The 20377-nt window shown below is 47.7% G+C and overlaps 1 protein-coding gene and 1 long non-coding RNA gene across 7 annotated transcripts in view; one reads left to right on the plus strand and one right to left on the minus strand.

Annotated features, from left to right (window-relative positions):
* Positions 1 to 3056: 3056 nt before the first annotated feature.
* LOC144298098 (uncharacterized) lies at positions 3057 to 18979 on the minus strand. The gene is made up of 2 exons (XR_013365084.1): positions 18729 to 18979; positions 3057 to 3392 (listed from the first exon to the last, which is right to left on the minus strand). It is a non-coding gene; the product is annotated as an uncharacterized LOC144298098 (long non-coding RNA).
* A 234-nt stretch (positions 18980 to 19213) lies between these two features.
* Positions 19214 to 20377, plus strand: part of FKBP1A (FKBP prolyl isomerase 1A) — a 58505-nt gene continuing 57341 nt past the window's right edge. For 3 of the 6 annotated variants that reach the window (XR_013365082.1, XM_077872529.1, XM_077872528.1), the window contains exon 1: positions 19623 to 19806. Coding sequence is in view for 5 of the 6 variants with exons in the window: in XM_077872529.1 (XP_077728655.1) it covers positions 19638 to 19806 (169 nt within the window). In the remaining variant the exon portion in view is untranslated. Of the gene's footprint in view, positions 19344 to 19453; positions 19502 to 19622; positions 19807 to 20267; positions 20296 to 20377 lie in introns of those variants that run through there. The other 3 variants (XM_077872533.1, XM_077872531.1, XM_077872532.1) reach the window with 3 other exon arrangements.

Raw genomic sequence — 20377 nt, forward strand, 5'->3', positions numbered from 1 at the left:
CGACAGAGTTTTGTACTTTCTAATGGATTGTTCTAAAGGAGTGTGATAACAGTAGCTACTACAGTGCAAAATCTAAAGCCCAGGTCACAGCTGGTAAAGTGGCAAGGTGGTGTCGGTCAGCTTCCAAAGCTCGTATTCTTAACTGCCATGCCCTGTATCTGTATATACTCCAGCCCAGACCCCAGCCCCCAGCCTTGTATGCCTACACTCTGCTTATGTTATTTCTGCTTACATTAATTAGTACATCCCCTAAGAGATCGTAAAAACACCACTTAGAACCTGCATCTAGAAGAGTTTGCAGAGGGTTCTTTGAATTCCCACCTAACCTGGAAAGTGGGTGGGGCAGCTGATCTAACTGTTACAGCCACCACAGTTCAGACAGGCTGGGTGTCTAGCCAGCCCAAGGTCAGAAGGATTGCCAGCCACCAAGCCAGAGATCACACTGGTCTGGATCCAGGCCAGGCAACGATGTTTTTAGCCCTTTCTGTTCTGGGTGGCTCAGGTGGAAAAGTCCATCACAGACATTTAGAAAAAAAAAAAAAAAAAAACATTAAAACCACTGTTTCTGGGGCTTCCGAATTCAGGGCAGTTGTTCACACAATTCCATTCGTGTTAGGGGAACATTTTGAATCATCCCCAAATTTGATTGGTTGATAGGGGAATCTCCTGGCATTGTATGGGCCAAAGATATATTGCAAAGCATAGGACTTGTCCTGATGGAACAATATTTAAAATTCATCACAGTAAAAACCACAAGTTAACTGTAATGATGATACCTCACCAGGTTCAGTTTAAACTGTTCATTGTGTAGCATGTGTATTTTTGTTTGGTCTTATAAACTATACGATACATCTGGTCCCTGGCCCCAAAAATCTGTTCACAAACAGGCACCACACCCATCACTCCCTTTAAAGCTCTCAGGCTCATCCCCACCCTCCTTGCCCCTGGAAACCTCTCACTGAGGCCTGAAGAGCACCACAGGGCTGACTCTGCCCGTCACTTGATATCCCTTTGTCCTGCTTTATTTTTCTCATCTGACCTCCATCTGGTGCATTATTATCTATTCTATCTTCCTTCATCCCTCCACTAGATTATGAACTCGATGAAGGCAGGGGTTTTGTGTTCTTCACTCTTGTACCCTGAGCACCCAGCACAGTGCCTGACTCATAGCAGATCCTCAAAAAATAACTGGTTGGATGAACCTGAAAACAAGAGATAAGACCTCCCTAATCTAAGCTAAAGAGTGACCACTGTACTGCCCAGCATGCCCCATGTGGTTGGTACTTAGGGACCTACAGTCCCTCCCTTCTCCCCAAGCAGATTCTCCTTCAGCCACAGGAGGGCATCGCTGTCCCAAAGGGCACCTGTTGCTTCCAGCAAAGGCATTGAGAAGGTGAAGCTAGAAACTTGTGTATTAGGGAGGGGGAGCAGGGTGTGAAGGGAACGCCCCCTAACACTTTCCCTGCCCAGCCTGAGCTGAACTCAGAAGTTTATGATGGGCCGATTACCCTCTGTTGAGCACCTGAGGCCTTCAATGTCCAAACCAGGTCTTTAGCTATGACTGATAATAATGGCAGCATCCATCATTTGAGCACTGTGTGCCAGGCCCTGTATGTACCTTACCTCTTGTAATCTGACAGCAACCCAAAGGTACTATGGTTAGCTCATTTTGTGGAGAAAGACACTGAGTCTTTGCATGGTAAAGGGACTAACCTGAAGTCCCACACTGAGAAAAAGGCAGAAGCAAGATTTAAATGCCACGTGCCTGACCAACGCCACAGCCTTTGACCACCAAACCATTGCTGTGAAAAGGGTAGGTCCAAGGACAGAGGGATGGATGACTGGGGCCAGGGGAAATCAGGGAGAGCTCAGAAGAGGGCACACTTAAGCTGAATATGAAAGATGATCAAGGTTGGTTCTTTGACAGAGTGTCAAGATTTCCCTTCCTTAAGAGACTAACCGAAAGGATGTGTGGAGGTATGGGGCAGGCCGATCTGGCTGACCTCTGGGCTCTGAGAGGGAGCCAATGCCAGGGACAGCATCTCGTCCCCTACTGAGGGACAGAAGTAAGTCTCCCATCAGACTTGTTGGAGAGGGGAGCAAACTGATGAAACTAAGAATAGACCCAGAGGCCACACTCAAGCCCTTCCTCCTCAACTCCCCTCTCTCTGTGCTGCAGTTTTCTCATTTGTAAAGTGGTCTCTCCACAGAATGAAAGTAATCAACACACGTAATGCTCTTAGCCCAATGACCTGAATTGTCAGTAATACTGTTTCCCAAAGCTCAGAGTTCCTGTGTCCCCAAATCAGCCAGTACTGTTGGTTTTGACAACCACATTTCAGCCTAGGGCAGACTTGGAACAACTCACCCCCACACACACAGGTGATAGAGTTTATCAGAAGATTTCAGACTGATAAGGTGGCGGGTTAGCTTGAGTGATCCTTGTACCCTCTCTCCCTGGGCCCAGAGTCTGTCCTTTCCTGCTTGATTTTCAGCCAAGAGCCTGAAAGTCAAGGTCCCGATCAGATGAGACCCAGACAGCTCTGACCAGGTGGCTTATAGATCCTCCATCCCAAGAAGATGAGACAACTCCCATCCAGACAGACCAGACCGGTCCCAAAGTCCCCAGTGGTGGCCAGAATTTGAGAGAGACTGAACACTCACAGCTTTCCAGCCAGATGATCTATAGTGGAGGCGTGGGGGAGCCCCTGGAACAAGAGTTGTCACGAAGGCCATACAGTTATCTAAACCAAGTCCTTGAAGCCCCAAGGACTCAGGGAGAAGTAACCAAGAGACAATATTCTCAGGGCCCTGCGCTGGACCTAGATTTTAATCTTACCCCACCTCTTACTGGATGTGTGTCCTTGGACCAGCTCCTCCCTCTCTGAACCTTAATACCCTCATGTCTAAGGGAAGACCGATGATAACTTCCTCAGGTGGTTACTGTGAGAATTAAGTGAGGCTCACATGAGCTTCCAGTGTTACTTGGTCAGGGCAAGAGGTAGACCAGTGAGCTTGCTAACAGCCCTCTGTTTTCACCAGAGACAGCAGAGATCTTGAGCACAAGAAAATATATTTCTGAAATCCAGGTCTCTCGAAGATTTAGAATATTATTAAAACAAATGAGAGAAATGCAGTCCATGGTATCCATCAGCCAGCAGGGGTTGGTGAGCACCTGCTTGGTGCCAGGCCCCAGGGTTCATGGTGAGCCACCAACTTCTTCCAGGGTCCCACCCCGCGTACAGTCTGCTGAGAAGCGTGGTAACTAGAGGAAAGCGAGGATGGTGGGGGAAGAGACGGGCCCTGGAAACTTCTCACAGGTGGATGTGGCCTGTCAGGGGGCCAAGGAGTCTTGTATCAACCAGGTGGTCAGAGAGTAGGTGGAGAATGTTCTGGGAGGAGAGACAGAATGCACACCAGGCCAGTTAGCTCAAGAGAATGTGATGCATTCTAGGAGTGAGACACACATATGAATGAATAAATAGCTTTGGATCAGTCTTTGTAATATAAGATGTTTCCAAATGAATTTAAATGTCCATCCACCCAGATGGTTAAGTCAATTCTGGATACATTCACATAGTGGATACAATGCAGCCATTTGTAAAGAATGAGTTCTCCATGCATGAAAATGGATGTTCTCCAAGATACCTTTTAAGTCATTTCCAGGAATAGGGCTCACCATGTGCCAGACACTGTTCTGAGCACTTGGCAAATAGTAACTCATGATCCTCACACCAGCCCCATTCGGGAGAAAGAAAAGAAAAACATGGAACGTAGGTTACTTGCTCCAAGTCACTCAGCCAGTAGGTGGAGGAGGCAGGATTTGAACTTGGGACCTGGAACTAGCATCTGTGCTGGACCATTCCCCACACACACACACCCTGCCCCTTCAGAATGTGTAGTTTGGGGATGCCTGTGTGGCTCAGCGGTTTGGTGCCTGCCTTCGGCCCAGGGCGTGATGCTGGGGACCTGGGATGGATCCTGCATGGAGCCTGCTTCTGCCTATGTCTCTGCCTCTCTGTCTCTCATGAATGAATGAATGAATACATACATACATAAATACATACATACATACAATTTTAAAAAGAATGTGTAGTTTGCTTCTGTAGGGGAGGCCAAACTTTACCACTAATCTTAGGCTTTCAGCTGGGACTCTAACAAAAATTAGATTAAAAAGAAAAAATTTGCATTAATTCATGTAGCACACATTACTCAGAGAAACCTAATGAAAAGTAACTCAAAATGGCAGCTTAGAATTCAGCCTAGATAGCATCTTCAACAAAAAAAAAAAATGATAAATTTGCAGAGAAATAACTGAACAAAAGGAAATGACTTAAGGCTTATGAGGGCAGCAGACTGTGGAAAGGTAAATATACAGGAGGGAACAAATGGAGGAAGGTTTGTTTGCAAATTCCCGTGGTGTCATCCTCTAGATTTATATCTGTCTCCAATAAAAGAATTAATATCCTGCCTTTAGGCAAAGAGGGAGCCTTTTCTGGGCTTGCTGCTTCTTAATTGCTTTCAGCTCAAAATAATTTTTATGTCAAAGAGGCATATTTTGGGATGACATATTCTGGTTTCTTTCACTTCCATCCTTATAAAATAAAATGGTTATAAGTACTCATTTGATTATCTCTATAGAGACCCTCCACCCTGGAAAGACACACCAAACAGTAATAGTGGGTGAAGGGAGATGGGACACCTGGGTAGCTAAGGGATGGTGTGGGAGGGGGACGTATTTTACACTGCCTTTTTCTTTTTCTTTTCCTTTTTCTTTTTCTTTTTCTTTTTTTTTTTTTTTTTTCTTTTTTTTTGGTTTTTGCTTTAGAATTTTGTACCATGCACTTTCTGTTTAAGAGTTTATTTATTTGAAAGAGAGCACAGAGGGAGAGGGAGAAGCAGTCTCCCCGCTGAGCAGGGAGGCCAGTGCAAGGTCCCTGAGATCATGACCTAGCAAAATGCAGACCCTTGACTGACTGAGCCACCCAGGTACCCTGTACCATGCACTTTTAATGCGTATTAAAGATCCTGCTGGCTGGGGGAAGAGGATGGACTCAAATGCTCTGTATGGGAGTGCAACTTGCTAGGACCACCTTGGAAAATGAATTTTCCTAGATGTAAACCCAAGAGAAATGAGTGCGTATGTCCAAAAAAGGCATTTCAATAGTCTCATACTGGAAAAAAAAAAAAAAAAAAAAACGAAGTTCCTATGGATGGTAGGATATAAAAATCCATGTGTCTAGTTCTACAAGGGACTAGCACACTGCAAGGCAAATGAACATGTGACAAATGCACAAATGTGCTGATGAATTTCGAGGATATGACGTTCATCCAAATAAACCAGACGCAAAAGAGCACATACCACATGGTTCCATTGATACGAAATGAATCTGTGGTGTCAGAAATCAGGATCAAGGGTACCCTCGGGAGAGGGTAAAGGAGCAAATGGAAGGGCTCAGTGGGACTTCTTGGGGGCTGGTCATGTGCTGTTCCTTGAATTGGGTGATGGTTTCTCAAGCGTGTTCAGTCCGTGAGAATTCATTGAGATCACACTTTTGACTATGAATTATATGTATGTATGTCACTCGTGAATAAACAGCTTCAAGAATGAAAAAGCAGGGCGGCCTGGGTGGCTCGGCGGTTTAGGGCCGCCGTCAGCCCAGGGTGTGATCCTGGAGACTGGGGATCGAGTCCCATGTTGGGCTCCCTGCATGGAGCCTGCTTCTCCCTCTTCCTATGTCTCTGCCTCCCTCTGTCTTTCATGAATGAATAAATAAAATCTTAAAAAGAAAAAAGGAAAAAGCAGCTGGGGGGCATTTGCAACTGTCAAGGTGAGAGATAAGAGAGCTGGGGCTGGCCTGGAGTGCTGATGGTGGGGTGGAGAGAGGGCTAGGGAGAGGGGTAGTGAGGGAGCTTGAGAAGCCAGGAGGGTGCCCAACTTCTGGCCGGCTGCTATGGTGCAGCCAGAGAGATGCTGGTAGCAGACACGGGCATGCAGGAGTATGAAGAGCTTGGTTTTTGTGGTGCCCAGGGGATGTGCAGGATGGATGTCATTCCAAGAAATGGTTGGCTGTGTCTGGGTTCAGAAGAAAGATCTAGAATCTTTGATTTTACAAAGTCCAACTTGGAGCCCCTTCCAGGGTGAATCCTACTCACTGGGAACCTATCTGGTTAGGAAAAACAGCCTTGGGATCCCTGGGTGGTGCAGCGGTTTGGTGCCTGCCTTTGGCCCAGGGCGCGATCCTGGAGACCCGGGATCGAATCCCACGTCGGGCTCCCGGTGCATGGAGCCTGCTTCTCCCTCTGCCTATGTCTCTGCCTCTCTCTCTCTCTCTCTCTCTCTCTCTCTCTGTGACTATCATAAATAAAAATAAAAATTTAAAAAACAAAAAAAGAAAAACAGCCTTGTCCCCTCTGAGCTTTATCCCTGGAGCCCTTTGGGCTTGATGGAACCTGGCAGGTCTAGCTGGTTGGTCCCAAGGTAGACCATTCCTGCCATTCCCAGTGGCCAGGGCTCTGGGGCCAGGTGCTCAGGAAGCTCAGTGAAAGGGAAAGGGTGGAGCAGATGTTCCCCAAGGCCTGAGCCTGAGGGGGAGCTAGGTCAAGGGCTGAGTTAACAGTAACTCCATTAGTCACAGCCAGGTGGTCCCAGTGAAGGTCCCTGGGACTGGTCTGTGCCACACTCAAGGTGGCAGACACGAGGAAACTAAAGTTTCACAAAGAAGTTTAATGTAGTCTTACCTATAGAGCCTCAAATATGCCCCCTTTGAGAGAGAGTCGGAGGATCCCGGAGCAAGGTGTCTGTTTCCCAGGGGCAAGAGATGGAATGTACCTGCCCACACGTCAGACTGCCCACGCACCTTCTCCTCCACCTTCTCCTCGGTGTTCGACCACCTGCTCCCCTAGCGTCCAGCCCCCTCCACCTCCTGCCCCTCCACACCCACCACTGCAGTCTCCACGACCAACTCCAAAAGCATCGCTTCTTCGCCTCTCCCCTCCCCCGCCCCCTCTTCTCTCCATCTCCAGGCCCTTCACCTCTGTTTCTTCCAAACTCAAGCTGTCTGAAAATGCCCACACCGCGCGGGGGGGGGGGGGGGGGGGGGGAATATATTAACAGCTTTTTTTTTTATTATACCTGACCATTCGAAACATCTAAAACAACAAAAGTTACTATCCTCCATGATTTACCATCACCACCCAAGATAATATTGTTTCATGCTGATTCTTCCTGACTTCTCTTCCATAATGACAGTTAATCATTGAGTGCTTACTTCTTGCCAAACACAATTCTGAGCACTTCAAATGAAAACAGAATTATAAATGTAATTCTCAAAACAACCTAATGGGGCACCTGGGTGGCATAGTCAGTTAACCTGCTCCCTTGGGCTCAGGTCACAATTCCAGGATCCTGGGATCAAGCCTCATATGAGGCTTGCTCAGCAGGGAGCCTGCTTCTCCTCCCTCTGCATGCCGTTCCTCCCACCTCCACCACCACTTGTGTTCTCTCTGTCAAAAAAATAAAGAAAAAAATCTTAATTAAAAAAAAAAACCCTGGGATCCCTGGGTGGCGCAGCGGTTTGGCGCCTGCCTTTGGCCCAGGGCGCGATCCTGGAGACCCCGGGATCGAATCCCACATCGGGCTCCCGGTGCATGGAGCCTGCTTCTCCCTCTGCCTGTGTCTCTGCCTCTCTCTCTCTCTGTAACTATCATGAATAAAAAAAAAAAAAAAAAAAATTTAAAAAAAAAAAACCCTTATCGAATGTATACCATTGTTTTCTCCATTTTACAGGTGAAGAAACGGAGGCACAGAGAGTAAGATGAGTCATCTGTTCCCTCATCTCCCACTTCTCCCTACACGGGGCTCCCTGCTGTTCCTCAGACCAGCCTGGTGTGCCCCACCTCCTGGTCTTTGCATGTGCTTTTCCATCTGCCTGGAACATTTCCAGATCTTTACATGGCCCAGCCACACACACACCTCACTCCTCCTACCACCCTCCGGCCACACACACATACACACACATACACACACACACACACACACACACACACACACACACACTATATGCAGGTCTCTGATCAAATGCCACTTCCTGGAAGGCTTTCCCCTGACCCTCCACCCCTTCTACTAGCTTTCTTTTGCTTCATAACAATTTTTACCACCAGCCATATTCATTCATCCATTCAGCACATATCTAGCAAGGCCCTCAAGTGTGCCACATACCGTTCTGAGTACTGGGGCTGCAACAAGGAAAAGATAGATGCAAGCTCCACCCTGATGGAACTTACACCCTCAGGGAAGCAGACATTATTCCACTGGCTCATAACAGCTGGCCTATATCCTGGCTCCATTTATGAGCCATGTGGCTCAATGCTTAACCTTTCTGAGCCTCGGTCCCCTCATCTGCAAAACTGGGCTAATCATAAAGCCCACCATGAGGGCTGTTGCAAAAATGAAACAAACTAGGGGTGCCTGGCTGGCTCAGTTGGTAGAGCATCCGACTCTTGATCTCAGGGTTGAGTTTGAGCCCCATGTTAGGGGTAGAGATTAAATTTTTTAAAATGAAATGAGCTAATATAGTAACAACTGTTCAGTACTTATTGGCACTTATTATTATGGTTGTGATTATCATCATTAGGCTCCATAGGGAGGCAGAGGTGGTCAGTCTTTCCGCCCAGGACCCCATGGCCCCAAAGTTTCTCAGAGCAGCCAGAGAGATCAATGGGGGGCAGAGAAGGCATGAGAGAGGAAGCAGGCCTTGAACCAGGACTCAAAGAGGGGATGGGATTTGGAGAGGTGGGAGTTGGGGAGAGAAGGCTCACCAGGCAGGACTCCCTGACCAGAGGGAAGCAGGTGGAGCTGAGTGCCCAGGCCTAAGTGTGCTTCTCTTCTTTTGTCCCCCTCGGAGAGCACATATGGTGGCTGGGCACCCTCTGCTGCCCCTCCTGTCTGGTGCAAGTTCTGGAGGTAAAGGAACAGCCCGGTAAGGAAGCAGGAGGTGGGTAAGGCAGCCAATGGGTTTAAGAGGGCAGCAGTGGTCTCATGCCCCAGAGACTGTAAGCATGAGACTGTGAGGACATCCAGACAAGAAATGTCACCAGAACACTTTTGTGAGGCTCAATTCTACCTTGAACTTGGCCAAACCCCAGAAGGGTGACAGAGTGGAGACCAGGCAGGCCCTGGTGTGGATGGAGCAGCCCAGGTGTGACAGTTGTTTTTAATTTGCCTTTTTGCTCTGTCAAGATCACCCAGATCACCAACATCCCCATATCGCCAAGTCCAATGGCCGCTGCTGTGGCGCCTTGTCCTCCCAGCAACCTCCATATAGCAACCGGCCCGTTAGGGCTTCCAGAGACCCCGCTCTGACCCAGCTGCCCCTCCCAGCCTCCTTGGCAGGATCCTTGGTCAGTCAGTTGCTTGCTTGCTTGCCTGGTTTTGAGCACTTTCTTGCTTCCTAACACTACAAGATGCTCCAGCCTATCCTGCCAGATCCTAGATTGGGTATTTCTTCAAAGAGCCCTGGTTCCTTTTATTGGAGAATGGTATTAGAAACCAAGATCTGGGATGCCTGGGTAGCTCAGTGGTTGAGTGCCTGCCTTCGGGCCAGGATGTGATCCTGGAGTCCCGGGATCAAGTCCCACATCAGGCTCCCTGCATAGAGCCTGCTTCTCCCTCTGCCTGTGTTTCTGCCTCTCTCTCTCATGAATAAATAAATAAAATCTTAAGTAATAAATAAAATCTTAAAAAAAAAAAAAGAAACTAAGATCTAGGTGCTAAATGTGCTTCTTGCTCTTTGAATGTCTTTCTTTTAGGCCCTGACAGCCAACAGAGCAAAGAAATATATGTGTGTATACTAATCTGTAATATACACATACCCATAAATATTTCTGTATGTAACCATCTGTATCTATATTAAATTTAACATAGTTCTCACTAACAGTTCTTTTTACAACTTTTTTATAATATCTATTTTGTTGCTGAGATTATTTTTTCCTTCATTTCAAGGGAATTTGTAATTGATTGTCAAAGCATTTTTATGATGGCTGCTTTCAGATCTTCTCAGACAATTCTAACATCAGATTCAGCTCAGTGTCAGAGTCTGTTGATTGTTTTTCTCATTCAAGTTGTGGTTTTCTTTTTTTTTTTTTTAAGATTTTATTTATTTATTCATGAGAGACACAGAGAGAGAGAGAGACACAGGCAGAGGGAGAAGCAGGCTCCATGCAGGGAGCCCGACGTGGGACTCGATCCTGGGACTCGATCCTGGGACTCCAGGACCACGCCCTGGGCCGAAGGCAGGTGCTAAACTGCTGAGCCACCCAGGGATCCCCTGATTTTCTTGATTCTTATTTGGATGGGTGATTTTCAGTTGTATCTTGGTCATTTTTGTCTGTGATCTTTAGAAACTCCAGGTCCTACTTAAGCCCCTTATTTTAGCAGGCAAACATGGTGTTTAGGTTTAATGCAGGTCCCAGACCATTTTTGTGGGCTGTGGTTCCAATGAAAGTTTAGTTTTTAGAGCCTTTGCTATATTATTTTGGTCACTTTGGTTTATCTGGTATCATTGGATCTTGTACTGGCTTCCACTCATGCTACCAGGAGGGTAGAAGTGATTGCCCCAGGCCTGGCTGCTCTGTGTCCCTTGGTAGGGAGGGAAGTGTCAGACCTACTGGGATTGCTTGTTCTGGCAGGGTCTATCCTGCCTTTCCACCTGTTCACAGCACACACACCCCCGCCCCTGTGTCTCCCTGAGGGGAATGTGAGTGCTCCTCCTGCGTGCTTACTGTTAGCGGTATTGGACTCATCTGATATTGGCAGGGAGGCTCCCTTCAATCCAGGGCTGCCTACCTGAGCCAGATAGACTTAGGCACATTTCTGTGTTGTTTTTGTTGTTGTTGTTAAAGATTTTATTTATTTATTCATGAGAGACGGGGGGTGGGGGGCAGAGACATAGGCAAAGGGAGAAGCAGGCTCCCTGCCAGGGGCCTGATGCGGGACTCAATCCTCGCACCCTGGGATCACCTGAGCCGAAGGTAGACACTCAACCACTGAGCCATCCAGGTGCCCCACATTTCTGGTTTGATGTGGTACTGGTAGTCTAAAGCTCTTTGTGGCAAATTACCGCAGTCTTGATGGCTTAAAACAACAGAATCTATTCTCTTACTTCTGGGGGTCAGAAGTCCAAAAGCAGTATCACTTGGGCAAACCAAGGTGTTGACAGGACCACAACTCCTTCTGGGGGCTCTAAGGAGGAAACTATTCCCTGCCTCTTCCAGCTTCTGGTGTCAGCTATTTTTCCTTGGTTTGTGGCTACATCAATCTGGTCTTTAATGCCAGCACCTTCAAATTTCTCAGCTCTGTGGTCACATGACTTTCTTTGGGGAGGGGCAGGGGGAGGGAGGACAGGGGAGAGGTAGGAGGAGAGAGAGAAATCTGCTTTCCTCCTATATACATGCAATTGCATTTTGGGCCACCCTGATAGACTGGGATAATCTCCCCACCTCAAGATCCTTAACTTAATCCTATCTGTAAAGGTCTTATATCCATGTAAAGTAACATTTATAGGTCCCAGAGATTAGGACCTGACTTCTTTGGGAGATTATTTTTCAGGCTGCCACATGTAGCCATAGACAACTTACCCCCATGTCACTATATAAAAGGGGGTTTTCTCAGCTTTCTCTTCTATAAAAGGGGGTTAATAACAGTGATATTGGGATGAGGATTATATAAGCCACTGCATACAAAACACCTATCACTGCATTTCGCATTCTTGGGTCAGCCACCTGTTGCCTTGCTAGATGGGAAAAAAAGATTCCACCATGGGAGAAGGATGGGATCACAAAGGGTAGGAGGCAGGTCAGTAGAAATCTATGTGTCCTCACTTCTCACTGAGGGCACAAATCCTGCAAAAGACAGTTAGCTAGGGTAAAGGGAAAGTCAAAAGCACTGGAGAGGTTGCACCTGAAGGTAAAGCCTCACATCTCAGGTAAGGCTTACAGAGTTCCCTGAAGTTCCCCATACTTCCAGATCAGGCTGGGAAAGCTGCCAGAGTGGAGCACCTCTGTGCCAGAGGTGACACTCAAAAGAGTTAACAACTGGCAGGACAGTGCCAATCACAAGACTGGCCCTAGGTTGGAACAGGTTCCTGGGGGTCCCTGCTGTGCCCTGTTATCCACTCTTTAATTGCTAGATCACAGAGAGGTCTGAGAAGGCAGTGCCTGGGGGAAGAGAAGGGAGAAGAGCAGTAGGGGCCAGGGGGCACTGCTACCCTGCTACCCAATAACCGTTCTGGAGGTATTTTAGTTTGGGTTTTTTTTTTTGTTTTTTTGTTTTTTTGTTTTTTTTGTATTTTAGTATTTTAATAATCATTGAGATCTTTGTGGCAGATTGCATGTCCCAGAAATGGCTATAACAAAATCTCCCATCCCACCTGGTCTACTTAATGATGTGACTTTTACCCTCCTCCCACCAAGAGAGAAGGTCTAAGTTTCCTTCCCGTTAATCTAGGGTGGGGGTGGGGCTAACTATGGAATAAGTAACGTGACGTGACTTCCAAGTTTAGGTCCCAAAATGTGATAGAGCTTCCACCTGGTTCTCTTGGGACACTATTGGAATCCAGGCATCCTGCTATAAGGAAGCCAAACAGCCTTCAGAGAGGTCACATTTAGGTATGAACTAAATGTTTGTGTCCCCCTCATACACACATCCTAATTCATATGTTGAAGTCCTTACCTTCATTCAACGTGCTCCCAATTCTGAGAGGAGCTTCAGGCTTTACCTTCTCATATGCTATCTTGGGATGGGGGACGGAGGTAAGCAATAGCTTTGAGGTGTTGGCTCAAGATTTATCCCCACAGAGATTGTTTTAAGTGAAAAGAAAATTTGTTGTTGTTGTTGTTGTTTGTTTTTACTACTGCTTTTTATGAGGGCTTTCTGTACCAGGCACATTTGTCCTCACCCGAGCTAAAATATTTTTTTGAAAGTAATTTCAAGCTTATAAGAAACAAGCAAAAATTGTATGAAGACTTCCCATTACTACCTTCACTCAGATTCCCCGACTGTTAACATTTTATACTTGCTTTATCCTTCTCCCTCTTTGTCTCTGTAATGAGATCTTTTTAAAAGCCAAAGGGACTGGGTCTGGCTCAGGTAAGATGGCCCTTATTTCTCCCAATGGATGCAGTCATAAAACCTGGACAGAGTACATGGAGTAGCTATTTAAGAACTCTGAAGAATAAGCAGTAGCAGAACGATGGAGGGACAAGACCAGAATTTGAAGTACCACCACGCTAGCAATGAGCTTACCTTTTTTTTTTTTTTTAAGATTTTGTTTATCCATGAGAGACACAGAGAGAGGCAGAGACACAGGCAGAGGGAGAAGCAGGCTCCATGCAGGGAGCCCGATGTGGGACCCGATCCCAGGACCCCAGGGTCACACCCTGGGCTGAAGGCAGACACTTAACCGCTGAGCCACCCAGGCATCCCAAGTTTACCATTTTCACCACAGTATTTCCCAGCCTGGACCCAATGCAGCTTACAACGTGGAAATGCTGCACATCAGGGTAGACAAAGAAAGCTCTAGAGTCCCACTAATTCTGATTAAGTTCAGAAAAGTTCTCCTAATGCTTAGAGTTGGGGAAATCTCCCAGATTTGTTTCTTCATTCCATTCACTTGCACATTGGCCCCCAAGAAATCCCATGGGGAGGGTAGTAGCAACAGCAGTGATGCTCCACACCCGCAGGAGCCGAAAACATTGAGAGATGGGGACATTCCTCTCCATTCACAGGGGCTGAGAGAGGAGAGCATACTCCTGTTGCCTTTCCTTATCTTCTGTTCGCTCACTGCTTGGTTCCTAACACGGGTGCAGTCATGGAAGGTGATGGACATACTAGAACAAATAAGTTTCCAGATTTCTGATTGGAGGACCAAAAAGAGAGCCCCAGCAAACCAAAAATTTACAGAGGCAATCACAAGAGCTCAGAAGAGCAACCTAAGTTGTTTATAAACTCCTGGGCCCATCCCCTGTTTTGTATATGTGAATTAAACACAAAAAGGTTCACCTAGACTTTGAGAATTTACTATAGGATTAACTACTGCCCAGGTTCTAGACAGACCACTGAGTGATGCACACATGGAACAGATTCAAATGGCAGGGGAGAGGCTTTGAAAATAGAAAGGACCTGGAAGTCCTAACCCACAGCCTGAGCCAATCTGATCAATTGCCTGCCTGCTAGAACAAAATATCAACATTCTCCATAGGATTTTTTTTTAAGATTTTGTTGATTTATTCATGAGAGACACACAGAGAGAGGCAGAGACATAGGCAGAGGGAGAAGCAGGCTCCCCACAGGGAGCCTGATGTGGGACTCGATCCCAAGACCCCAGGATCATGCCCTGAACTGAAGGCAGTCACTCAACCACTGAGCCACCGAGGTGCCCCTCTCCATAGGATTTTTTTTTTAAGATTTATTTATTTTATTCAGAGAGAGAGAGAGAGAGAGAGAGAGACAGAGAGACAGAGAGAGACTGAGAGGCAGAGACACAGGCAGAGGGAGAAGCAGGCTCCATGCAGGGAGCCCGACACGGGACTCCATCCCGGGTCTCCAGGATCACACCCCAGGCTGCAGGCGGCGCCAAACCGCTGCGCCACTGGGGCTGCCCTCGATAGGATTTTTAAAGGACTCTGAGTATTATAGCATGATATTCAGAATATCCAAATATATGCCAAAATGACTTTACATATGAAGAAACATGAAAATCTCAACTCACATGGGAGAAGACAATCAACAAATGCCAATGCTGAGGTGATATAGATGTTGGAATTATCTGACAGTCTTTAAAGCAGCTAATATAAAAATGCTTCAGCGAATAGGGGCAAACCGTCTCAAAAGGAATGGGTAGATAGAAATTTTAAGCAAATAACGTGAGAAGAACAAAATGAGAATTCTTAGAATTGAAAATCTTAGAATTGAAAAAAAACATAAATAAAAACTTAAAAACTCTTTGGAATGGGTGGCTAGCAGAATAGAGATGGTAGAGAAACAAGTCATTGATCTCAAAGATAGAAAAATAGAAATTATCCAATCTGAGGGTGCCTGGGTGGCTTAGTCGGTTAAGCTTTCTTGATTTCAGTTCAAGTCATGATCTCAGGGTTATGAGATCGAATCTTGCATTGGGCTCCATGCTGGGTGTGGAGCCTGCTTAAAATTCTTTCTCTCTGGGACGCCAGTGGCTCAGGGGTTGAGCATCCACTTTCAGCTCAAGGTGTGATCCTGGGTCCAGGGATTGAGTCCCGAGTTGAAGTCCCTGCGAGGAGCCCACTTGTTCCTCTATGTCTCTGCCTTTCTCTGTGTGTCTCTCATGAATAAATAAATTTAAAAAAAGATTATTTTTTCCCTCTGCCCACCCCACCCCCCACTTGTGTGTGTATGCACATCCATGCACCTGCGTGCTCTCTCTTTCTCTCAAAAGAAAAAAATTATCCAATCTGAACAACAGAGAGAAAGATTGTGAGGAACCTCAGGAATGGGTGAGACTATTCCAAAAGAGCAAATGTTTGTGTAATCAGAATCTAGGAAGAACAGGATAAATATGGTGCAGAAAAAATATTTGAAAAAAATGGCTGAAAATTTCCATGAATGAAACACAAACAGGATAAACCCAAAGGGATCTAAGCCCCATTTTTCAGACCTTGGAGTCACAAGGAAGGAACCACTTCCCCTGTCATCTGAGATACTTATAACTTGAGACTAAAATGACATCCTGTGTCCTTTATAAACCATGAAAATAATACACACAAAGATTAAAAATAAACTCAATCAGTTCAGAATGATATTAAATGGAAAGTCTAATCTCCTAGTCCCACCTCTTAGAGTCACTCATTATTTCCATTTTAAGTTCTTCCGGTTGCTAAAGTTGGACTTTAAAAGATTTGAACACTGGGGTGCCTGGGTGGGTCAGTTGGTCAAGCGTTGGACTCTTGATTTTGGCTTAAGTCATGATGTCAGGATCATGGGATGGAGCCCTACTTTGGGCTCAGTGCTCAGCAGGGAGTCTACTTGAGATTCTCTCTCTTCTTCTGCCCCTCCTCTTCCTCTCTCTCCCTCTCAAATAAATAAATAAATAAATAAATAAATAAATAAATCTTTTTTAAAAATTAAAAAATAAAAGATTTGAACACTTAACATCTTTATTAATGAATAACTAGACTTAAGCTAACCAGTTAAGTCTTATAAGAAAATAAATCATAATTCTGTAAAAAAGAAAAATGAACATAGAACCAAAATCACTGGGCAGTCCCGGTGGCGCAGCGGTTTAGCGCCGCCTGCAGCCTAGGGCGTGATCCCGGAGACCCTGGATTGAGTCCCACGTCGGGCTCTCTGCATGGTGCCTGCTTCTCCCTCTGCCTGTGTCTCTGCCTCTCTCACAGACACCTGTCCTGTGTCTGTGTCTCTATGAATAAATAAATAAATAATCTTTAAAAAAAAGAACCAAAATTACTTTGAAATGCAACACCAAAAAAAAGAAATCCAATTAAAAATAGGCAGAGGACATGAATAGACATTTTTCCAAAAAAGACATCCAGATGGCCAACGAACGTGAAAATTTGCTCAACATCAGTAATCATCAGGGAAATGTAAATCAAAACCAGAATGAGCTATCTTACACCTGTCAGAATGATTAGAATAAAAAAGATAAGAAATAACAAATATTGACCAAAATATGGAGGAAAAGGAACTCTTTGCACTGTTGGTGGGAATGTAAATTGGTGCAGCCATTGTGGAAAACAGTGTGGAGGTTCCTCAAAAAATTAGAAATGCCATGCCATCCAGTAATTCCACTACTGGGTATCTTTTACCCAAATAAAACAAACAAAAAACACCCCCACTTAATTTGAAAATATATATGCGTCCTTATGTTTATTGCAGCATTATTTGCAGTAGTCAAATAGGGATGTAAGTGTCTATCAGTAGATGAATGGATAAAGAAGATGCAATATACATATACAGTGGAATATTACTTGGCCATTAAAAGGATATCATATCTTGCCATTTGCGACAGCATGGACTGACCTACAGGGTATTATGCTGAGTGAAGTAAGTCAGACTGAGAAAGACAAATACCATATAAATTTACTTACAGGTGGAATCTACAAAACAATGAATTTTTTTTTTAAATGCAGAAACAGTCCCATACAGAGAACATAAGATTGTTACCAGAGGGGAGGGGGGCAGGAGGAGAGGCAAAATGGGTGAAGGGGAGTGGGAGATTCAGGCTTTCAGTTACGGAATGAATAGTTCCCAGGAATAAAAGGTACAGCATAGAGAGTATGTACTGTAATAGCATTGTATAGGACAGGTGGTAGCTACCCTGGCGGTGAGCGGACAGCATAATGTATAGACTTGTCCAATTACTATGTTGCACATCTGAAACTCATGTAACATTGTGTGTCAACTATAATTCAATAGAAAAGAAAAAAAGCCAGGTTGGAAAGGAGCTCCTCCTTTTAATTGTCTCCCTCCCTCCCTCTCTCTCTATGTCTCTTTTAAAAGTAGGCTCCACACCCAGCATTGGAGCCCAGCACTGGGGTTGAATGCACATCCTGAGATCAAGACCAGGGCTGAGATCTAGAGTCTAGACACTTAACCAAATAAGCCACCCAGGCACCCCTAATTTTGTCTCTTAATATCTATTCTTCCTTTCTTCTATAGGCACAGAACCCCTATTTTTAGTTGGGCATGGGGCACCCAGAATGAATGCTATATTTCCCAGCTTCCTGAGCAGCTCAATTTAGCTACACGACTAGGTAGTAGCCAGTGAGGTATGCCGGGAAGAGATGCATGCAACTTCTAGGTCATGCACTTGCAGGGAAGGGGATATATCCTCACATTCCCCTTTTCCCTCTTTCCACTGGTTGGGATGCAAACATTCTGGAGAGCCAGCTTGGGTCATTCACAGGAGAGAGTAGGATTCTAGGGATGGAGAGGTACAAGTAGAAGGATCCGCCTGTGAAACTGAGGTGCCCTATCTGCCTCTGGACTGTTATAAGAGAGAGACAACAACGTCAGACTCATTTCAGCCACTGTTAATTTGGTTTCTGTTACAGCCCGTATCCGAAATAATGCAAAATTCCCAAAGCAGTCACAAGCTGAGATTCTAGGGAAGGGGACATGAATGATGGGAAGCGTGTCAAAGAACTTTAAGGTCATGTTAAAATATCTCAGGAGCACATGCAGGAAGACCCAGAGAAGGATTATCCATACCTGCCTCCCACCTGTCCTGCTCCGCTGTGTCACAATGTTTCCCTGGGGCCAGAGTATTTCTGTGAGTTCTTTCTACACCGGCATCCGCGTCCACGCAGTGGGCCAACTCCTAGGACCTTGGCTAAACCTAGCTACCTCAGGGAAGCACTCCGCACACCCCAGGCCAAGGCATCTCTGTTGTATGCACCTCAGAGCATGGCGTCACGTATTATGCACAGTACTCACAAATTTGAAAGTTCACATTTATCTCCGCGGTAATTTAATAGACTAAGTTCTGCGAGGTCGGGGATGAATCTGTCTCCTTCCCTGTTGTATCCCCAGCACCTAGGACAGGGCATGGCATATGGTAGGCGCTCAAGAAGAACCTAAGTGTGGAATGAATGAATGAGTGAGTGAATGAATGAATGAATGAAAGAAAACCAGACATGACCGGACAGGCTCCATGCAGGGCAGTGTAAATAAATACCGACTCCTCTTCCAGGGAAAAATGCGGAGCTCAGGATCGTGAACCATTCTTGACCGCTAAGTGAAGGTTCCGACCAATGCGCCGACCTCCGCCCACCACCCTGGGGGACGCGCGTGTCCTTCCACGTGTGAACCTGCTGAAGGTCACCCAGCCGGGAACGAACGGCTCCCACTTCCCAGGTGCAGAAACACGGGGAAAGAGGCGCCGGGCCGGCCGGGAGCCCGCGGCGGGGGCGGCGGGGGCGGCGGGGGCGGCGGGACGGCGGGACGGCGGGACGGCGCCCCGACCACGGCCTCCGGAGGCCTCGGGGCCGCCCGACTTCCGGTCCCCGGCCCGCCGCCGGGCTGCGGGGACGTGCGCGCCGTGTGGAGCGCGCGCGCAGGGCGGGGCGTGCGGGGGCGCGCGCGCAGGGCGGGGCGTGCGGGGGCGCGCGCGTGCGCAGGCGAGGCGAGGCGCCGAGGGCCGAAGCAGAGCCGGGGCCGCGCCGCCAGGTCCGCCGTCGGTCCACGCCGCCCGCCGCCCGCCGCCCGCCGCCCGCCCAGCGCCTCCCCCCCCCCGCCGCCGCCGCCGCCGCCGCCATGGGAGTGCAGGTGGAGACCATCTCCCCCGGAGACGGTGAGTAGGCGCGCTCGGCGGGCCCGGAGTGCCCCCGCCGCCGCGCGCATCCGCTCACCGCTCCCTCCCTCCCTCCGTCCGTCTGTCTGTCTGTCTGTCTGTCTCCTCAGGACGCACCTTCCCGAAGCGCGGTCAGACCTGCGTGGTGCACTACACGGGTGAGTCGGCGGGCTCGCGGGGGGCGGCGGGGCGGGCGGCCGCGGCGGCCTGGGGGCAAAGGCCCGGGGCGTGGCGGCGGCGGGGCCCGCGGGGCCCGCGTGGCCCGAGGCGGAGGCCTGGGCGGTGACCTCGGGCATGCCGGACCCGGGACGGTCTGACCCGGCTCTTTCGCGCTTCCACAGCAGTCCTGTGCCCACTGCGCGGATGGGGAAACTGAGGCTGGGGTGGGGGGCGAAGTCGCTGGCGCAAGGTCACATGCTCGGAACCGGCAGCGCCCCGGCCGGCCGGGGACCGTCAGAAAGGGGTTTGTACCGTTTCTGTGTCCCGGGTGACATCCTGCCTCCCCTTCCGGCCCTCCCTGGGATGGAGATAAGAAGGGCGAGGTAATTTCCAGTCTGCCGAGCTGCCTCTGCCTGAAGTCGGGATTCGTCCCTCCGCCGCGGTTGGAGAAAACGTCCTGGTTCCTAAGCACTGTTTGGGCTCAGCCTGGCCTTGGAGGAGCTACATCTGCACGGTCTTTTTTCCTCTTCTTACTTTTGAGCCACCTGCAAATCCAAGCCTCAGTAGCACGTACGGCCCAGGCTGATGGAACATGTAATTTAGCCCCCACCTCCCACCTCCCACCTCCAGTCCTCCTAGGAGTACAGACTTTCTCCTCCCCATTTTAAAGATAAGGAAACTGAGGCCCAGTTAGAGTTACACGATTGTGGACCTTCAGCCAGAATCAGTCTGCCATAACTCAGACTTCAGAGTGGATGCCTTGAGACCATCTTTTACTCCATGCCCTTACAAGGTCCTCCTGGGTTGTATTGGGGAGGGGGGTGGAGGCTGAGCAGGCGGAGACTCTCCGTGGCTCTGGGCTGGAGTGGGGGGCG

This window comes from Canis aureus, chromosome 26 (genome assembly GCF_053574225.1).
Source record: "Canis aureus isolate CA01 chromosome 26, VMU_Caureus_v.1.0, whole genome shotgun sequence".
NCBI classification, from domain to species: Eukaryota; Metazoa; Chordata; class Mammalia; order Carnivora; family Canidae; genus Canis; species Canis aureus.